Source organism: Mesitornis unicolor, unplaced genomic scaffold (assembly GCF_000695765.1).
Source record: "Mesitornis unicolor isolate BGI_N332 unplaced genomic scaffold, ASM69576v1 scaffold12738, whole genome shotgun sequence".
Classification (NCBI taxonomy): Eukaryota; Metazoa; Chordata; class Aves; order Mesitornithiformes; family Mesitornithidae; genus Mesitornis; species Mesitornis unicolor.
The window spans coordinates 5,058-26,569 of NW_010203956.1; the positions used below are offsets into that span (position 1 = coordinate 5,058).

The window sequence follows — 21,512 nt, forward strand, 5'->3', positions numbered from 1 at the left end:
CTTTACCTTAAAACATCAACTACCAAAATCCTTTTGGTTGAAGGCATATTGCACACCACAGGACTACAGAGAGAAAATCCTCCACTAAACTAACAAAAAAACCCCCAAAACAAAGGAACAAAACCTTCTGTTAAAAAGCCCCTTTAAAAACATAATCTTAAATACTTGTTTTGACGTATCTTTCTTTTAATTAGCAAATGAAAGGTAAGTGACAACTTTGTGACACTCCATGAAGTTTGGGTGAAGCCACTGATTTGGTCACATCACTAGAGCATCAGACGAATAGAATTAGCTGAATCTGATTCTTTGGTGCAGCTTCCAGGCTGAATCGTCAATTCAGGGGAATCATCCTGAGGGAATATGATCTTGTCAGGTGTGTAATCATTCCTCTTCAGATCTGTACAAACAAAAGGAAGTTATACTGATTACTATTTCTTGAACTAACAGAATTGATGGGGCAGGAAAGTCTCCTAAAGGCTTCAGTAAGCATATGTACTTATAAAGAAGAATTCCTCAATATGCACCGTGTCAAAAAAGGATGTTTTAATCATACAGGTATTGGGAAGCCTAAAGCTCTGCTTTAAAGTGATGGAAACTTCAGAGTTACTTTCTTTATAGCTATTATAGCAAGTATTTAGTCAACTTTCCATGGAAATTAGGCCCTTCTAGGATCTCTTTTGATTTTACCAGCATTTACAACCCAAATTTAAAACAGATGACCTCACTTCATGTGAAAAACAACCTGCAAGAGAAATGTGAAACAAGCAGGAATCATCACAGTTCCTTATGCTGTTCTGCTAGAGTCTAAAAGTCCAACACAGAGAAACAATTTCAAGGTTTGAGATGAGTGCAGTGTAGTCCACGCCTGAAAAATAATTAGAATTGAAAGGTTTTAACAGAGTAAGTTTCTGGAGACCCAGCTATTTTTAAAACAAACAAACATCACAAAAAACTTGAAACACCACATATACACACTCAAACCCAACCCAAACTCAAAACAAACATAAGCACCATTTTGTTTAAAAAGCCTGATGGTTTGCAATCATCTTGACCTGCTTTTCCTACTTTTTCTAGGATCTTTATCATTTTTTTACTGTACCTAATGAAGTCTTGATCAATCACACAGAGACAGTCTTAATTCCTACATAAGGATTTTACCTTCTAACGGCATATAGTTTTAGAAGTAAAATTACAAAACTGCTATTTATGACATATACCACATTCATAGCACAACATAACTATTTCATTATCATAAAACATTTCATGACATGGGTGTCTCAGAAGAAGAAATACAGCAACTCTTACCAGGAAGTTTAAGCTTCCTGCAGAAACAGGAATTACAGTGATGCTTTGCTCTGAAGTTTTTTATTGCATCCTCTCCCAAATTGGCTGGACCAAACACCATATCGTATGACCTTAGAAATAAAGCACACATAAATATAGGTTGCATGTGTTCTCTGGTGAAATTTTTATAACACTCTTCTTTAAATCCTTCTTTAACCTTACCTTTTTTCTCCAGCTTTTATCACAGAAGGATCTGTCAGATTTTCTCCAACACCTTCAGACAGCACATGAAGAGAAAGTTAAATCTGATCCATTACATAAATGCATTAATATTGAAAAGCCTTGGCATCCTTAGCTATGACTTCTCAGCTTCTCCAAGAATAAAAGCAGAGGAAAAAAAAAGATATATGCAGTACCCTTTACCCTTACAACAAATTGCTTCTAAACAAGGACTTTGTACTTCTTAGATTTCTTTCACCTGCTTTCACCTCTGCCTGCAACTCCTAACTTTAGTTTTCACCTGTGAAAGAAGACAGAATTTTTTATGGTGTACATAACTAGGAAAATATGTATATATTTATATTCACTGTGTTGCTTAAATTTTTAATGCCATTTTAAATAGGATAACCATAGTTTGATTAACTAGACCAAGATGCACTAAATAGCGCTTGTTATTTACTACAGGTATATGAAGCCTGAAGAAAACGCTATCACAAGGGGAAAAAAAGCATGTGTATCTACCTTGGCTGAATCCCAGTTCCAAAATAAGGACATTACCTTGCAGATCTAGTACCAACAATTCTCCTCTTGTATACTCGTATGTCCAATGGCTGAAAGCTAGCATAACCTCCTCTAGCATGTTAGTTGGAATTATTTCATCACCGTTATTGTTGTTGTATTTTCTAAACTCCCCTGTCATGCACTCTTCGACTGCAAACCACTGGCCAGCAGAGTGGCAATATAACAGGAAAACTTCCAAGAACCTAGTAAAAAAGCATACTTAATGAAGATATTTCCAAATTAAATGGCAAATATATCATTACTACCAGACTTTCATTTTACTTACTAATACTTTAAGTAATTTGAAACTATTACACAAAGTAATTTGCATTATCACACTAGGCTAGAATCAATGCAAAAAGTATCAATAGAAAATACTACCAAAGATAATTCTCTTTGACACATTCATAATAATGTTCTGAGATGTATCTTCACAAATCAGTACAGATCTGAACCATCTGTTAACAGCTCTGTAGGAATTCTTCTATGTCAAAAGCATGCAACATAATGGAAGTTTAAATACACTCACCTTGGAGAGTATGGAATGGATTTGGGCTTCATTTGATTGAAAGCAAAGGTGAGCTTCTGTGCTGCCCTCTGCTGCTGAATTTCCTACAATTCAAAGCACGCATTTCATTAGCTGCATTATGTGGCAGAGAACATTAAAGGAGCCAAAAAGGCAGCAGGAACAGTAACTGTCAGTTCCTCCAAGACTGTATAACAAACTACTTGCTTTTCAAATTATGTTTACATTTTAAGATCTAAAGCTCTTTGATTAGGTAAACCACACTGGAGCAGAGATTTTAACCCTTTAGGTCACATGGAGCCCCAGACTAACCTTTTTTTTAATAAGTATATACTAGTTTTCAGGGGAGAGATCCTGTTTAACATATAATGCTTGTCTATGTTTAATAATTGACAAGGATAAAACTTACTCTTAAGCACAGGTGTAACACAGTGTCCTCCTTATAAATGCTTGACCAAGTATTCACAACTTCAGGAAGAAAAGACTTGATGATATAAAGATGTCCTGATTTCAGGATATCATATTCTGACCACGTGCATACTACTTTAAGAGCTCGACGTAAACCTCCTCCCATCTCCTCCTTACTTAAAAATTCAATTTTAGCACAGAGTCCCAGTTGCGACCAGGAAGACATGCTGTTGTTCAAGATGCTGGGAGAACTTTCTTCGAGGCGATACACAGTGACTGGTTCACCTACGTTACAACAAAAAAAAAGCAGTGACTGCATTTAATTTTCACAGTTTAAAATTAAAAGCACTGAAACACTACAGTTTCTTAGATTTCAGCATGCTGCAATATGGAGTTGTTACTAACATCCTGAATTAACAAAAATATTTAATCTACTCAATGGGAAGACCCCTCTCCGACCTCTTTCAAACAGCAGCAAAGTAGTACAGTACAGTAGTTTTGTCCCCCTAATTAGAACTACTAATGATGCTGTTCAAATAGCATTAAGAACACTAAATAACTGTTCGGTTACAACTTATATGAGTCCAGACAACTTAAAAAGAATTCTTCCAGAACAGCTTGTTATAAAAATGGTTAGTGCAATACTATCATCACTCTTATCACCATTTCTGAGGACAGCTACATTTAAATCTAGATTTCATAATCAAGTGAGCTGCCCCAGAAAAGGTGTCAAACTCATTTATATTTCTGAGTGCTTCAAGACAGACACCAGCCTTCTTTTAGTTCACCAAAACTTTAGTTTCACACTTGCTGTGAGCAAGTGTGAAATTCTGTTTGATCGTTCTATACTAGAAGGAATTTATACAGGGTTTACTTTTGGTTTTTTCCCCCAAAAGACCACAATGAACAAGCATCAGGAAGTACAATTCTTACCTCTTGGAGGCACAGGAGTGAATGGAATGCTCTGTGACAATCTCATCAAGTTATTTCTTTCTACAGCTAGAGGAAAATTACAGCATTCATTAAAGCTTATGGATCTAATAAGTGTTGTTAAAAATATGAACAACAGTTCATAAGAGGGACTGACCTGAGTAATAGTAATTGATATCCATGATAGGCTTGAAAGGAGAAGCAATGCCTGAAAGATAAAAAAACCAACCATGATACTGCCTGCTGCCTGTCCTGTGTATTAAAATTACCAAATGCAAAGAAACTTGTGAGGTAACTAGTTTGAAAAAGATTGACTGTGCAGAAAATTAAGTATCGTGCTAAGCTCTTCAGTACCTTGTCAGGGGGAGGGGAGAGGGAGGGAATTAAGAATTGTAGCACTCGATGGTAGGCTATTTATCAAAAAAGAAAAATCACAAAAATCACAAAAATCACATGTCCATTAAGTTTCAACTTCGTAGTTAAATACATTCTCATGCAACACCCAAACAATTGCTTTTATGAAAAGCTCCCAGCTTGTTTATAGCAGAAACAAACTTACCATCCAATGCATCTTCTTCAGACGGCCTGTGAAATACCAAAAAGCCCAGTCATTGCTTCTTAAAAACTTATTTTGTGTTCACCGATTTTGACACATCATCTTAGGTCACCTTGTTAACCTCACAGTTCTGCTTTTATCCTATTTATTCAAGGGCAGCACAGCTTTCTTAATTACAAAACAGTAATGAAAGGCTGTTAAGAGTAATCTCATGTTTTTAGAGCTATCCTTTAAATACCACCAAGTCACGCACAACATTATGTAAAGTTTGCATCACAAGAGCTCATTCCCACAGAGGTGCTTTAATTAAAACTTGTTCACAACAGCTTACCCTTCCGTTATCAGATTAATAAGGTAATGGTTTTAACAGTTAACTCCGGGGATAATTGTTAACAAGAGCAACGTCTGCACCATTTCAGAGAAGGTTTACAGTTTGAACTGTTGGGTAAAGACCTTTACCAGGAAGCTAGCTCCTTAGTAAGTGTCAACACAGTCATTTTCATTTAAAGGCATGTTTTGCCCTCTGACATGTGACCCCATTAATCTCAATAAAACCTGTCAAAGCATTCCAGTGAACACATTCAGTTATTTATTAGAAAACACCCTTAAACCTTGTCTTTTCATTAAATGCAGCTGAATACCACTATAGCCAAAGACAAGAGCCAAAAACAAATCAAAATATAGAAAAATAAAATTGTTCGTTAGTAGAAAGCTTACTTACATTTGACTACTATTTGAAGGTCTACCTTGCAACCAATCCTTTAAAACAAAGGAGAGGAAAAACAAAGAAGGTTTACAGTTTCATAAGGAAAACACAGTATATTTGACTGGAGGTAGGGTGGTAAGATGTTTTAACAGTACAGACTGTTTACAGGAAATACTTCACCAGGCTGCATGGAACTGCAGTTGAATGGAAAGACTCAAATACAACTGGGGAATGGTAACTACGGTAAAAGAACAGGTAAAGCTATATATTCACTACTGTTTCATGGATTATGTAAATAATTCTTTTCTTAAACAAAAAGTTGTGGTTTTTTCCATAAACAGGAAGCAGCATGTTTTCATAGTGAGAATATGAACAATATGTATGTAGTAGAAGACATGCACAACTTCTTCCCTCAGTCAAAACTGGTCCCCCTCTATTGCCTCCTTGAACGAATGATTTCACAAATCAGTATTATTCTTTATAATGTTTCATCTTCTTTATTTGGTCATAGTGTCTAGCTCTGCTTAATAACAGAAAAGGAGGAAACAAACCGTCAGTAACGCTGCTTTAGAGTCTACTTGCTGAGTGTCTTCACTCGATGCTCTTCTACTCTTGCTGTATACTACAAAAGAAAGAGACTCATAACTGCACAAAGAATGATACTTCATTGCTGCTTACCTGTTTTCTAATAGAGTGAGCAACTAGACAGCTTAATATGACTCTCATAAACAAAAGCCTGATCCACAACTATCTGATCTTAACAAGTTTCCAGCACAGTCCTGAGTATAACACTTAGCTCTTTATGACTCTAGTCATCTGTGGCAAATGTAAGGTAACAGAATTAAGCTGGCATGACTAGAAGAACCAAAATGAGACACAGGAGGAAATTCAAGTAGCATCATTCATGAAAAAATTTCAAGATGCTTAAACTTCTTGTGTTTCCTTTGTATCTTCTTAGAACATGCATTATGGTCGCAATTTAGAGATAAAATTAGGCCACCTGCAAAGACAACACACTTACATTGCTCTGAATGGACTCCCAGAGGGTCAGTGAACCCACCACAAGAACTAGACTGTCTTAGACCACAGTCAGTTTGAAGACCCTACAAAAAAAAATACACACATTAGTCTTCACTATTATTGTTTCCAACTACTACTGTTTTGGCACACAATCTGCCCAATTTTCTAAGACTATCTAGAATTCTTAAAACCAAACCAAACCAAACCAAACCAAACAACAACAAACTTCTGGATGTACCTCAAATACCTTGCTGCAAAAAAACCCCCAAGTAATTCAGTTAAAATGCTTTTCACAGTAATCATTATCTCTAGCATTTTTGTGTGCACATAAAGACTACTGAAAGAATCATCTTGAAAGAATTATTTTAAAGAGAACATTACAGTAGGATACATCAACAGAAATGTACATAACACTGGGTTTCTACAAGCACCAAGTTCAGCTATTCTGTCACACGCCTTTTTTAACTATGAATTCTCATTTAAGAACTGGGCTCTGCAGAAAACTAAGTTCACTTTGAACCCACTGAAAACAAGAACAAAAATCTAAGCAAGTCTTGCCACAAAAAACCCTACCGTTTATAAATGGAATTTCCTCATGGACATATTCTTTTCTAATTATGACATACTTTCCAAATATCTACTGAAGTGGAAAAAAAAACAAAACAAAAAGGGAAAGGCAGCTTCATCAAAAACTAGAACTACATGTAGAATGGCACAGCCCTCAAACATTCCTCATAACCAGCCTATTAATTTCAGTGGTTACCTGAATAATACCTATAAGATTCTGAAGAATAAGAAACTAGAACTTGGAATGCTAGATTGGTAACAGCTAGGAAATTGTTACTGCCCTTTTTCACCCTTCCCTCTTAATGAATACACCCACACACATCTCAACACGTACACACATGCCTGTATGCCCAAAACGTGCACGTATCTATACGTACACACATGTTTGTGTCTAAGTGTGTGTGTTTATATATATAAGAAAGACTATTTCTTTACATCCCTAAACAGAAATACTTCACTGGAATGCAACAGAGAGAATGCACCTGCTGCAAGTGTCTTCTGAAAACCCATTTTAAGGTCTATATGCATTTCAGTGTTCAGCATACATCTTCAGCATCTTAAAATCAATGACTGTAGTGCCTACAAGAAAGGTAAGAATCAAACCAGACCCACCAGTTAAGATGGAACAACTCTATTACTACGTGTCTAAGAACAGTGGTACTGTCAGGTTGTGCTACTGGAGTTTGCATCCCAATAGTACTAACAATTGGAACTATTTAGACCCCTGTTGAGGAGACATCCAGCTGTATTTATACAAAGGTTTAATTGGACAACTTCTGTTTGTTTGTTTCTTTTTTTTTAAAACCATGACCAAGGTTTACTTACAGATAACGATATAAGAAAACAGAATTTGCTGTGAAGAATACACTCAGTATCTGGTGAAAATAATGTCTCCATAAATGAAAACCTTCTTTACTTACTTGAAGTCTGGTTGTCTCTATGCCTTCCAGTATAGCTTTTTTGAAGTCTTCCTGTTGCTCCTATTAAAAACAACCAAACAAACAAACCCAAAGCAAATTGTAAATATTATTACCAGAAAGACACACACACAAAAAATGGTTTTGGTCACACATTATACCTATCAGAAAAGGCAACTCAGCAGAGCACTGACATTGCAAATGGTCATAATGCAATTCTCAAGTCAGATTTTCCCCTGAATGAGGTGTAACTGCAAATCCTCCTAACTTCTCTTTACTAACTTCTCTTAACAGCTACAGTGAGAAAAGTAGCTTTTGTATATCTACTATAGCACTTGGAGGACAGGTCTGTCACCATTAATCACTTTCCATTTAGCTATTTTTATTAGTGTTTAAGAAAACAGAGAGTATACACCATTTTAGTTTACGACAAGATTATTAGGAAGGCCTTTTCTTCTTGGAAGCATAATGAAAGCTTTCTGTCACTCTTTAAAATCATATACACTATCATCTTGCTCTATAAAAAAAATCTGAATCACTGAAATCTTCCTAAATGCTGATCTTGAAATTTATGAGTGTCAAACATTTCATTAAACACTAATTATGGGATATATAATTTTATCTTAACTCACAGCTGTAGTCATCTCAGCTTTCATAACCTCAGATCTTAATATTTCATTAGTATCATATTATGAAGCAACAGGACTTGATGTATAGTTAAGGCTGTGTGAGTTTTCACCAGATACATGTGTTTTTTTTAAATCATAAACCAGATACACATTCCTTCCAGGCTGCATTTTGCAACCTTCTTCATTATATTTGCTCTTAGACTTTTTCAAAACATATTGTGAAGTTATGGTTAAAAAAAAAAAAATCCCTATTAACATGTTTGACAGAAAGTCTGCTGTGCTTACCTCAATATCGGTACTTCTGTCTTTAATTTTGCTTGCTGCCTCTTTAAACCGCTGTAACTCCATGCTGTCTCTGTGACCTTCGACACAGTGAATTGAAAAAGAGTATTTAAAATCAAAAAGCAACCTCCAACGTTCTGACCATGCCGATAGTTAGCAAAGGGTTACAAACCATCTATATAAAAAAAGCTTTTATGAAACATGGACAGTAAGAATGAAGAGTATGTACTAAATGGTAGAGGTGTCAGAGGACCATACACTAAAAAATTTGCTTCAGTAAAATAAGTATAGTTAGTACTCAAAGTTATTAGTGGTGAAATACAATTAAAGATTGGGTAAGAGTTATACAACCACTGTCCATTATTTCTGTTTAGTCTTGCTTTCCAAATTTTTAAAAAAAAAAAGTTTTCTTTTTTCAAACCATGAGGAAATCATAAACAAATAGCTAGTGAGTGTACAAACGTGTAGATAGGCTTCCTACACATACACAAATCTAAGAATGCTAGTGCATGTTGGTAACTTCTTAGAACTCCGAGTTTCACAGCAATAGAATAAATCCTTGTCTAAAGATTTAGATTTTCACATCCGGAACAAACCTTTGGAAAACACTGTGACATTCCTAAAAAACTGGGGCAAGACAACACCTCTGCAGGCAGGCTGACAATTCTAGACTGTGATCTTCTGCTATACATTAAGCGTACTTAAAGCATTATCCACTTCATAGAAATCAGTTAGTAAACCCACACCTGTGTTTTGCAATGAATCTGCCACTGTTTTACCATTCAAATAGGTAGGTAACTAACAAAAAAACATGCACCTTTTTGCTGTTAAGCAAAACTTGAGGGGAGGCATAATGCTGTATTTAATCAACTAGCTTTGGAAGCTTCCAAAATGACTACCAAAAGATATGTTAGCCTAGGCAACAGTGGAAGATCCCAGTTATAACAGCGTTTAGAAACATAGTATAGGAGGATCCCTCAGCTTGACACAGATACCACACAGATATTTGTCCAGTATTCCATCAGCCGAAGAAGTCTTCTGTAATTACGTCAAGAAATAGACAATATTTTTAATTTGTGCAATGAGAAGGTAGGAGCTTTATCATGAGTCGGAAAAGGTTTGTCTACAACGCCCATACCAAGTTGTAGAGCTGCTAATTGCACAAAGCTGCTAGACTTAACAACTGGCTTACGTTTTTCAGAAAAATATTGTCTATGTGACAGAATTATAAAGAAATTATAATTTAAGTAAAAAAAATTCAAGCAACATAGGGAAATTAGAGATGTTAAAAGCAAAAAAAAGCAGAGCAAAATGGGAGAATAAAGTCACCTGCAACCGGAATACACCCAAAATACTATACAATTCTTGATAAGTCAAACCTTGTGGCTTAGATTTGGTCCACAGTTTATGAAGCAGTCCCATAAGGATGTTAGAACATAAATCTTGGCTTTGTAGTTCCATTGCATGGATATGCTGACTTTTGGAAAGTTCATCTTTAATATTCAATTTTCCATGTTTCCAGTTGACTGCTGATGTCAAGTTGCCAGTTGACAAAGAGAACTTCGCTTGGGGGCTGTTCTTCGAAAAGTTGACAGAGGACTGGTGATCACATTTGTCAACTCTGCAGCTGTAGTTATCATTAGTGTCACTCTCATCATGAATAAAACCACAATTAATGTATCCTCCATTTTCAACACAAGGTTGGGTGAAAGCAAGGCAAGCAGAGCCAGAAGCAAGAGGATAAGAGCAGCTAATAATGACTTCAGGACATTCAGAATTTACTTTTTTATACTTACCCACAAATGCACCAAATTCTACATTATTATCTCCTTCTGTAGCCTTAGAGAAAACAGTCTCTTCATGCTTTTCTGAAGAATCCAGCTGACTTTTGCAACTGGGCCGAGATGGAGTGCTAACAAAAAATTTAGCTGTTGGGGATGCTACATGTGGCATGCTGTTGGATGAATTGCCTAGTTTTTTGCTTTTACTAACAGATTTTGAGATCTCCGCAGCCTGTATTCGTTGGCGAAGTTCTGGAGGGGAAACGGTATTTGAAAATAAGGCACTGCCTGAGGAACTTGCCTCTTGAAAGTTTATTTCTTCTCTTCGGGGAACCGAAGCCAACTCCTGACCAGCTGTCTTATGCTGGACTTCTTTTTCGTCACGTATAGAAATGTTACAGAGTAAAGCATTATTACTTTCAAGGCCTCCTTGCGGAAATGAGCCGAAGACATTTCCAATGCTGTGCTTTTTCCACACAGAAGATCTTAGAGAGCCGTCTTCAATAAGGTTTTGTGCCAAATGTTTTGAAATGCTCAATTCCCGTGTGATTTCATTATGAACCTTGCTAGCCTCTGAAGCCTTCTGTGCAGTCAGTGTTTTCAGAGTATCCACAGTCAGAGCAGAGAGATCCTGCAGGTGGCCAATCTGTGAATCTAAAGACTGTAATGACCGTTTTATGTAGTTGACACGATCACCAACTTCCTTTATCTGAATGCACATTTGTTCCACCCTAAGAAAAATCAAATTATGAAGTAGCTATGAAAGGGATTTTTCTCAATATGCAAAAGAAACATCTCTGCAATCCTTTCTGCCCATTTAAGCAAAACACCTCTGAAATGTCAAGATTGTATACACTACAGTGTCAGGACTGTTTTGTAATACAACCTTTGTACGTACTTCTGAATCACGGAATTAACATACACATCAGTAGAAGGCCTACAGCACTTTTTCAAAGTTATCAGTTTATTAAAACATCATGAGAAAATAAATAATACAATTGCCTCAGCTTACTGAGTGCCACTACAGATGAGGAATCATCAATCGCATTGCTTCTGCATAGCAACAGAAAGACATCATCTAAAGTCTGCAGAAATACTTATTTTCTTGAGCTACATTTTATGCCTTTTAAAGCACATTTTAAAACCTTGGAAAAGTTTAACCTTTTCTACTCAGAAATTTTTACTGTTAATATTGTACCGTTCAAATGTGACGCGAATCCTCTCCTCACTCCCAGAATGAAATTTATCATCCTTTTCATTGAAATACATCTCGACACACAGCTCTTCAAAATCATGAAGTTTCTTTTGATCTTCTTCTGTCAGGAAGAGTTCTAAAGAGAGAGAAAACAGATAGGAAGATGCGTATGTCGTGAAGTACTAAAGGTGCAGGAAACTAATAGCCAAAACAACTTTACAAAAGGTGTTAAAAATAAAATAAAAACAAACCAAACAAAACGAACAAGAACAAAAACCACCTAAGACCTTTCCTTCCTCTCCCCTTATTAGAAAAAAAGCTGAAGGTCAAAGATTTCCGCTAAAATAAAAATCAAAACAGTAATTCTGAGAGCATCTGTGCACAGTGTTATCATTTCTTACACTCCCACCCTCCAATCCCTTTTTCTTTGAGGAAGAAACCAGATACCCAGCTTGATTTTATCATCTGCAGAATCTTTTTTTCCCTCTCCTTTTTAGATTTTCAAAGACTTTCCAGTAAGAACAAATGTTTTCCAGAAAGAAAAAAAACCCTATTAACACTAACAGGAAATCTCATCTCATTTGTTTGTTTTTGTCACCAGTTATTTGACTGGAGACTTCTAGGGGCTGTGCATTATACCCTTCATAAAAACACTGCGACGTGGAACAGAATTAGTCTTATTCAATATTAACAACATGGAAAATTAACACCTACTTTGATTCTCCTGAGAACATACATAATAACCAAGAATATAGCACTTTTCTGACAGTTTGCTTTAATCATATCAAAAAAGTTACTGCAATTTTTTGTACAATAACTGTTCATACTTGGCCCATCTGAAGCCTTGTCTGTCTTTCTTCTTTTACATATACAACAGAACAGGGAAGCCATGTGGCTAAGAATAATAAGTGGTGGAGGCAGAACAGGTTTTTCATGGTAGGCCATAATGAAATGATAGCGTTGGTACTTCCACACAATGTTTGAAATTGCCTTGACTTGCAAATACACGTTGCTGAAAGGGAACAGAAAAGCATTAACACATCAAGGTGGTTTTTGGGTTGGGGTGCTGGGAGGGTGTGTGTAGGGGGGGTAGTGGGGCTGGTGATTTGTTTTTGGGGGTTTTTTCCTGGATTTTTTTTAAACACTTTGGGAACAATCTTGAATTCTGAAGCTAGTTAAGTAAGAGACATATTTGTCTTTTACTGTAAAATTATTTATGTGGAAATTTGGAACGCATTTAAGAAAACACCGTGATCAAAAGCACGGAGAAGGTTAAAAAATCCACTGATCTGGTAACATCTTAGTACTTTTCCTCAGAATTAAATTACATTGAGATCAAATTTCAGGTTTGCCTAACAAAATGAAACAAAAATGTTTCTAACTAAAACCAGATTTTTATAGCAGACTATATTAATTCTGCAGTTTGCCATTCTTCAGTGCTAGCGAGCTGCTTATTCTCATAAACACACCACTTGCAGAGAACTGTAAAAGATAATTTACCACAATTCAACTCGACCAACCAGAGAACGTTAAATGAATTTAGGAACAACAGCCAATATACAGATCCAGCAACAAATTTATTTTCTAACAAAGAAAAGTTACAAAACGCTTTCAAATTCTCTTAAACTTCCTATTCCCCTAGCCTCATGGATGTGACACATAACAGTCACATCACAAACCTCCCTTCTTAGTCATGGGCTTGCAGTCAGGAAGACAGGAAGACCCAGCCTTAGAACCTGAAAACGCTTCAGGCAAATAGTATTGCTTTGAACTGGCCTCAGTTCTTCTTATCTTGTCTTCTTACGGTGGTGAAGCAGAAACTTATCAAAGGATTAGCAAAAATTAACAATTATCCACTTACTTACTTGAAAAATGCAATGAGGAGATTCACCATAATTATGTACTGTACAAAGAGGTAGACAGCTTGAAGAAACGGGGTCAACCATGTTCCTGGGCCACAGAGATGAGCAACTTTTTCATCAGAATTATTTGCACATACTGTGTTGGGGAAAAAAAGACACACAGAAAATACAAACAACTTTTAGAATTCCCAGCAGATACAGATAGAAAAAAACCAACAACAACAAACAACAACAAACCCCACTCACTTATGAGTGTGCCACAACCAACCATCATGCACTGGTTCTGCAATTCAAAATGTCCTCATGCATTTAGGAATATGGTAGAAAACTACAGCAGACAAAGTTTCTGGTTAATACCATGAAATAATCATATTATTGGATTTAAAAAATAGCATAATATACTACCAGAGCCAAAATGCTGGCACGACAGCTGTGGGGAAAAAGTCCAAAATCTTGCTAGAAATGGCCTTGAGAGAAATTGTGATTAAGTAGAGTTTTCATTCTAAGCCATTCAAGCTTTATAAATTACAATGAAAAATCCACATCAATAAGTTATACAGCTGCAACCAACAACAAAGAGATAATCCAGCAAACAGAATCAATGTCAGCAAGACTGGGCATTTCATTTAATGAAGTTAGAATTTCATAAGACTTTCTCAAGGTCTTATCAGAGTAAGTTTTCTCCTTACTTGCTGCAAAATTGCAGTGTCTTACCATCAATTTCATAGGCATACACTTCACCAAAAATCATCCAGTATGGATGAAACACAATATCTCTAGCAAGAGTCCAAGACGGTGCCTCATGAGGGTACAATATTGCCTTCCTGGGAACACCAAAACTAAGTAGTACAAGTGCCATAATCACCACGATGTAAAACATGTTGGCCACCTGTTAACACAAAAAAAAAATCAGTTAACCCACAAGGTCAAAATTATGATTTCACGATTTAAACACTTCTACACTGACAGTGTAAGCTTGACAAATTCTATGTATCGTTATAAGGAAGAGAGTCTAGGACACTTACATTTCAGTCAGAAAATTACGTTAAATAACAAAACCCTTTTAAAAAAATAGGGGGTTTTTCCCTGTCTTTTCTTAAGGCATAGTTACTAGGCGAAATGGAATTGAAAGTATTTCCTTTGTAACTCAAATACCTATTATGTCTCTGACATGTAAGAATAAAACAGACCGGAGAAGGAATATTTGACAGCTTTTTACTAATACGTGACAGAGACAGCTCCATAATAAAGGAAGCCTTCTCATCAGTGCTTGTTCTGAAATCCAGTGGGTTATATTCTAGCTAGCTAAGATTTGTGGCTAACTCTGCACACCAAGTTGTTGATCTATTACACCAGGATAAGCAACCTTTTTCTAAATAAAATTTTGAGAAGTGTTGTAAATGTATGCAGCAAGAAAAATGTACGTCAGTTGGGGAAAAAAACGCTAACAAAAATAGTACTCACCATCTTCCCAATCATCATAACATAAGGGCCAGCCTGTTGATTTACGGCTAGAAAATCCAGTAATCGCACATACCAAAAAATGATATTGAGACAGTATGTTATTCTTCCAGCAACAAAGACATAGTTCTCTCTGTAAGTGTTTTCACCAAAATTCCCCTTTGCTCCAAATCTTAACGCAAACCCAATGAAGAAAGTGACAATGGCAACCGTGTCACTGATATTGAAGTAATCACTGAACCAGACTTTAATCTTCTGATTAATCTTCCCAGCCTCTGACATAAAAATCTGCAAGAAAAATAAAAGTCAGGTCTGAGCACATTTACTGCACATGGACCAACACTGAAATACATGAATCAGCAACATTTCTATACTTGCAAAAATAAAATATCTATTCAAATAGATAACTGTTTTACACTGAGTAATCAAAACCAGTGTTGACCTGTGTGAGCCTCACAGCAAGGACAAGGAAGATGTATGTTTCCTCTCTCAGAACAATTTATGAAGGAATTTTGGTTTGGGGTTTTTTTGGTGTTGCGTTTCTTTCTTTTGAGGCAGTTACTGTTACAAAAATGAGTCCTATTTTCTGCCCCTTCAGTTGGGCCTGAGGTACCAGGTTAATGAACTAACTTTCTCTCTCATTAAAAATTCTTACAGAACTTCTCAGAAGTCTCTTGCTGACCAGCAACGTTGTACCTTGATAACTACCCTGTCTCGATAAAGCTTTTTTTGTTTTGTCATCTTGGTCATAGCAGTAGATATCGACTGACACTAATAAACAAATACGTATTTCACCCCTCAGGGAAGCAAGGCTGTTCGTTTCATTACAACAGGTAGACACTGAGTTACAGATACAAAAAACAAAGAAATGGACTGGGGCAGAATTTTAACCAAAAGGAAAAAAAAGAAAAATCAGACCAAGATGTCATTTGTCATTGCCAGTTCCTTGATCCTCCTTTTAGCACACCTCCATCTCTTCCACATCGGAAACAGAAGAAAAGCAAGCTAAGTTCAAGCAGCAGGCCAAGAAACACTGCTATCAAAACTAGCAGCCTATACCAAAGTTTAAGCTAAAGGTATTACACCGCATACTCTGACACCCGAATTTTCTCAGCTCCTCTTGTTTATAAATGCAGTCTAAAGCACACTGTTTTAATTGACAAAGAAAACTAAAACCCCAGATCGTTACAGGCATACCTCACGAATTTTCTCAATTGCTGATGTGAAAATGTAAGCAATGACAATCCATTCTTGAACGGACGGTAACTCTTCCATTTTTACAAGGACAACAAACGTGTAGAGCATGAGGAATCCTAAGTATGCCAACTAAAAAAAGCATTGAAAATTACACATAATTACTGAAGTTTCCTTTATAGATGTGCATGGAATCTTTTGATGCGGTATACAAGAAAAGTTTCAGGTAGGATTATGGTATTATATTCACCCCTTTAACAAGACAAGTTATTATTTATAAGGGGATACAAACATTTTCTTCTCAGAAGAGGAAAAATAGCTCTAATAAGCTACATCTCATTAGCAAAGCTTTGTTCTTATTACAACTATTTTAATTTAAACAAAGCTGTGCATGAACACTTCAGCCTAATAAACGGTTATAGAATTTCTGCTAGCAACTGATGAAATTAATTACTCAGGCAGAACAAAAATGCTAATGCTAATTACTTCCTTGACTAAAAAAAAACCAAACCAATAAAAAACTCCACAAACTTTCTCAAAGACAAAAGCATTAAACTTAAAAAACCAAAACAATCAGACAACAAAAAAACCCCAGAGCCCTGCATGTGCATATGTAGATTTTCAAAAATCAAGTGCATCTCATGTCCAGCTTAGCAGGGCAAGGGTTTTTTGGTTTGGTTTTTAAAAAGTGCTCACACTTTGATTCAGGTCAGAGGTGTAAGTGTTGGGAAAAGAACCCAAAAATCAATAAACGTTACACAGAAAACTCACCGTATTAAACCAAAACTTCACAATCGGTGCATGGTAAAATGCATAAAATTTCTGTGTAATTGGTAGTCTTTTAGGTTTTGCTGGAGACTCCATATCATGCTTTTCTAAAGTACTGTCCAAGATCCTTACTTCTTTAAACACCTCCTAAAATGAAAGGCCTGTGAACTTCACATACAGAAATACATGCTTTTGGACACTCATTTTAACTCTTGTTTTAATTTAAAAATGTAATTATTTATTTTAAGTTAGAAATATTGGTTTCAGTATTTCCCCTGCCCCACATTACCATAGGTATTTCATCTGCTGCGTTCTGGAAGTTGTTTTCACTGTCATCCATTGCCATTTGATGTGCATCTTGAGATTGAGGAATATGTGACATTTCAGCCTTGGTCTTATATTCCAACAACAGTATAGCCGGAGGAAGTAAAATACTCAGTATCACCTGGAAAAGATGAAGATTAAGTGCAAATAGTTGACAGCTACATTAAAGTATCAGAATACACCAACATACAAAATATCCTCCAAAAATACATTATCCAAATTCCACTTGCCTTTTAGGGAAAAAGAAAAAGTAGAAAATCAGTGTTGTTATTACTTATATACACACTTAAGAGGCTAAAATCACATCTATAGAGTGTTCCTTTACTTGAAGATATAGGAAAGGGGAAGAATCAACAAATTCCAAAATTAAAAGCTACTAGAAAGAATGTACTCCAAACCTAAGATCCAGAAATATTCTGTTTACACTTTAGTTTTTAATCCACTACCAAAATCTCTGGAATTGTGTACAACCAAGGTGCATTTGAAATGCATATAAGACTGGAAGTTACGGTTGTGGGGTTTTTTAGGGGGTGGGGAGATGGTTGGTTTGGTTTTGGCGTTTTTTTCAACTTATGTTATAAAAATAAGCTAAAGTATGAACGAAGAGAGTAAGTGAAAGCTATTTATTGTCATTAGCCTGTTACAAAGCAAGCAAGAAAGTGGTTAGTCAGTTATCAAAGAGGATTTTAGTAGGTCAAAAGTTAAATGACGCTTGTAGATATTTTTGTAGGAAAGTTGTATTTCATTATACTCCTAGCAACAGTTAGGTTTTGGTACACTATCTCAAAGAAATATGCAACTCCCATTTTAGTTCAGTTGTTCTGTATCACAAAGGGCACCACTGGAAAACCTCTCTCTAAATTGCCTATCCTTGTTTCATTCTGCGCTCCGCTTTTGAGCAGTTTCTTCCTCCAAAATAGGACAAACACAACACTTTTCTACATCAAGTCTTATGTGCTGCCTGTAAAAAGGCAAAATGCATGAAACTGTAATATGACACTGTTTTCTGTCTGTTAATTTTTTTACCACTATGTTTTTAGTAGTGGATTAGTATTCACGTGATCTCTTTAAGCCTCTGATTAAAGGCTACTTGCCTGGTTTTTGCCTTCTATATTTCTGTACCTTATTTGAAAAGATAATAGAGTGTCAGAAGAAGAGTTAACAATAAATACTTCCAGTTTTGATTATGTCATAGGAGACTGTTTTACAGGATTTATTAACATCAACTATAGTTGTGAAAGCTTAATACTAAAAGCAATTAAACACATGCATTCCTTTCATTCAAACATAAATTCCATTGATCCTTTTTGCACCAATGAAATGCAACAACGCTTACTTTGTACCATGAATTCTTCCTCATGTTCAGCCTTCCCATCCACATATCTGATAACAACATCTGTGTACAAGTGTGTGCTACAAATGGACGAAGCCTTGATGATACCGCTAGCTTCAGACAAGTCGAGTTGCTCCAGTTTTTAAGCTCATACGTTAGCAATTTCATTGCCATAGTTTCATCTTGTCGGAAGGACTGTTCTAAGAGTTCAACTGCCAGTTGACCAAACTCGCTAGAATGAAGAAAAAACAACAAAACAAGATCTAGTATCTAGAGAAATGACCTTAAGGGTAGGTCGAATTTTCTTGTACAATCAAATTCTCAGTAGCACAACTTGAACGGACTATTACTCGTCCCTTCAGATATAGATACAGTAATTTGTAACTACAGCATGCAACTCTGTGACCTCCATTAAAAACATATGCAGGTTACAAACAGCTATTAAAACATGCAAGAAAAATTACACGGAAGTGTCACATTGTCAGTTTGATTTAATTATAAATCATGACTTGTAACAGCTCTCAGGAGAGATCAGTATCTAAGATAAAACTTCTAGCACGCCACTCAACCGTTTTTGCAAAAAGGGATTGTCTTTCAAGTGTGCTAACAGAACAGTTTGGGTTTTGTTCTCATGTAGCCCACTACTTCCATTGTAAATGTCAATAGGAGATCTTTAATGATATAAATAAAATTTACTTGGAGTACTGTTTCAGTTCTTCTGAAGTATCATCAACAAGGTCACTTTGTTTTGCTTCATATGCCATTGAACGATACACTTTGCAAGCAACTAAGGCTTTTGCCATCGACTCCTCCCCGTGCTGCCAGAAGAAAAGGGCCATCTTCTGCCTCTTCATTAACACCGCCCACAGTAACAGCTCGTTGAGAGGGTAAGCAAAACGTCTTGTTTCAGGATCATCTATGTCTACTATTTCATCTTTGGTTCTTTTCTTTTTTCCCTCTTCTGCACCAGTGTCAATCTTTAATAAAAATCAGAAAGTTACATTTTAAATCTCTAGACTTGGTCATTACATAACCTGAAATAAAATGCTAGGTGATCCAGTATCAAATTATATAAAATTATAAAAAGAAAAATGAATTTTTGAAGACTTAAAAAGCAGCCGGAACTTCTATTCAGAAACTTCAGTTGAGTCCAATTCATTTTAATAACTGGGAGATCAAATTACTTTGATTTACAGATCAAAAGCAGTAACTAATATACCTACATACAAATGAGGAAGCTCATGGAAACTGCTTGCAGTAACACATGGCCAAATCTTACTCCATCTACAAAGCCATGTGAGTCCCCCTCAATACTAGAACTGTGCCAAAGATAAGCTTTTTGATCCCTAACATATCAAAGCTTATCCAGCTTATCTTATTAGACAGAAAGATAGACACTCTTTACAGAATCCTATAAGCATGCTAGACAGTGAATAAACAAGTACAGAAAGCAAGGCTGAAATTCCAGCTTTACCAAAGTCAGTAAAACTGCTGCTACTCACACTTAAGAGGCACTCGGATTTCAACTAGGTTCTCCACTCTTACCTTCTCAAAATAAACCCCACCATGCTCCCCTCACACATCTGTACCTTTGGTTTGTACGGCTGCGCTGTTTTGATGAAGTGATTATGGCGCATTTTTTCTTTCTTGTCTGCCCTGTTCCCAAAGGATTCATGGCTTTTACACATCTGAGGAGTGGTATTTGAAGGATTTCGCCCAGATCGCTGTACCAAGAATAAAGGGAAGGAGTTTGGACTGGTTTCTTTACTCTTACCTACTACACATTATGAAATCATCTGTCTATAGCTAGATCCTTCATCGAGCAATTAGTTACTTTGCTGCTGAAACAGTGATGAGCTTACCTAACAGCAACAACCAGAACGTTCACAGCGTATTTAACAAGTTTTTTGTTTGATTTGTTTTGTTGGTTTTGTTTTTATTTTTTAAGAAGACACAAAGTAGGCAGTTACACTTGTTGCTTTACAAGGACCCCAAGCCCTGGTGAATCTGCATGTTTAGTGCCTACTCTTCCCCTATCAGTAGGAAAAGAGGGAATAACAGAGAAGGAATTTAGATCTGCTCGAATAACGAGTAGGAGAGCAAAATCTTTGGTTTGTTCTCAATTCCAAAACAGCTACCAACTGTCTTCATAGGCCTTACTAAAAGAACCAGTCCATTGACAAGAACAAAACAGTGTGAACCTCATTTTCCTCCAAAATACATAGGTTTTTTTAAATGACAATATAGGAAACAGCATGTTCTGTTATCCAACTGCCACATACCCGATTGTTCCCGCTGAGACTGTTGTATATAGCTCTAAAGCGTTTTCTTGTATAAGTGCATCTATAGGTTCCTCCCATCAGATATTCAATAACCAGGCCCACATCGATCAGGTTGATTTTATACCCTGGAGGCAGGTTTCCCTAAGAATACAAAAGGTATTTTTAGTTTTTCAAATTATAACCTTAAATTTGCTTAGAGTGTTTCTACACATTGCAACAAAGCTCTAAATAAAAAAAAAATTAAAGCCTTAATGAATTTTAAATATATATCTATCTACATAGCACAATATTTTCCAGTTTCAAAAAAAGACAAGGTTTACAGGTTCTTCTCTGTATGATCTCCTTTAGCAGGGTAGATGTTCATTCTGCTGGGGGGTGCAGGCTATTTTTTGTCTGTTGTATAAAATTACTCCTAGCTGGGACTATCAGCTTTAAATCCGGCCAAAAAGCAAAACGATCACAAGTAAGATGAGAAAGACAACACTCATCGGATTTAACATCTTTCTGGCAGCAGGGCACTGTATTGCAGCAAGTACTGCAAAGAACAGAGTGACTGCAGAGGTAGCTCATTGTTTACAATAAAACCTCGTTAATAAACCTAATAGTAAACTGACAGTACAACATAAGAAATAATCAAAAAATGAACACGGTTAATTTGGCAGATTTTAAAATCTATAGCATACCTGTTTGACATCCCGAACAAGATG

The 21,512-nt window shown here is 36.2% G+C and overlaps 1 protein-coding gene across 1 annotated transcript in view; it reads right to left on the bottom strand.

Annotated features, from left to right (window-relative positions):
* Positions 1 to 266: 266 nt before the first annotated feature.
* The window catches only part of TRPM7 (transient receptor potential cation channel, subfamily M, member 7), a 24,945-nt gene continuing 3,699 nt past the window's right edge, over positions 267 to 21,512 (bottom strand). Inside the window, exons 5-30 of the mRNA XM_010190913.1 lie at positions 20,806 to 20,946; positions 20,113 to 20,247; positions 19,220 to 19,500; positions 18,527 to 18,755; positions 17,156 to 17,311; positions 16,870 to 17,013; positions 16,102 to 16,230; positions 14,908 to 15,192; positions 14,158 to 14,332; positions 13,447 to 13,579; positions 12,409 to 12,593; positions 11,585 to 11,717; positions 9,985 to 11,117; positions 8,609 to 8,685; positions 7,698 to 7,757; positions 6,212 to 6,293; positions 5,742 to 5,812; positions 5,206 to 5,243; positions 4,488 to 4,513; positions 3,932 to 3,997; positions 3,000 to 3,283; positions 2,594 to 2,676; positions 2,062 to 2,267; positions 1,507 to 1,558; positions 1,306 to 1,415; positions 267 to 397 (exon numbers count right to left, since the gene is read on the bottom strand). Of these exons, the coding sequence (XP_010189215.1) occupies positions 267 to 397; positions 1,306 to 1,415; positions 1,507 to 1,558; positions 2,062 to 2,267; positions 2,594 to 2,676; positions 3,000 to 3,283; positions 3,932 to 3,997; positions 4,488 to 4,513; positions 5,206 to 5,243; positions 5,742 to 5,812; positions 6,212 to 6,293; positions 7,698 to 7,757; positions 8,609 to 8,685; positions 9,985 to 11,117; positions 11,585 to 11,717; positions 12,409 to 12,593; positions 13,447 to 13,579; positions 14,158 to 14,332; positions 14,908 to 15,192; positions 16,102 to 16,230; positions 16,870 to 17,013; positions 17,156 to 17,311; positions 18,527 to 18,755; positions 19,220 to 19,500; positions 20,113 to 20,247; positions 20,806 to 20,946 (4,545 nt within the window). The remainder of the gene's footprint in view (positions 398 to 1,305; positions 1,416 to 1,506; positions 1,559 to 2,061; positions 2,268 to 2,593; positions 2,677 to 2,999; positions 3,284 to 3,931; positions 3,998 to 4,487; positions 4,514 to 5,205; positions 5,244 to 5,741; positions 5,813 to 6,211; positions 6,294 to 7,697; positions 7,758 to 8,608; positions 8,686 to 9,984; positions 11,118 to 11,584; positions 11,718 to 12,408; positions 12,594 to 13,446; positions 13,580 to 14,157; positions 14,333 to 14,907; positions 15,193 to 16,101; positions 16,231 to 16,869; positions 17,014 to 17,155; positions 17,312 to 18,526; positions 18,756 to 19,219; positions 19,501 to 20,112; positions 20,248 to 20,805; positions 20,947 to 21,512) is intronic.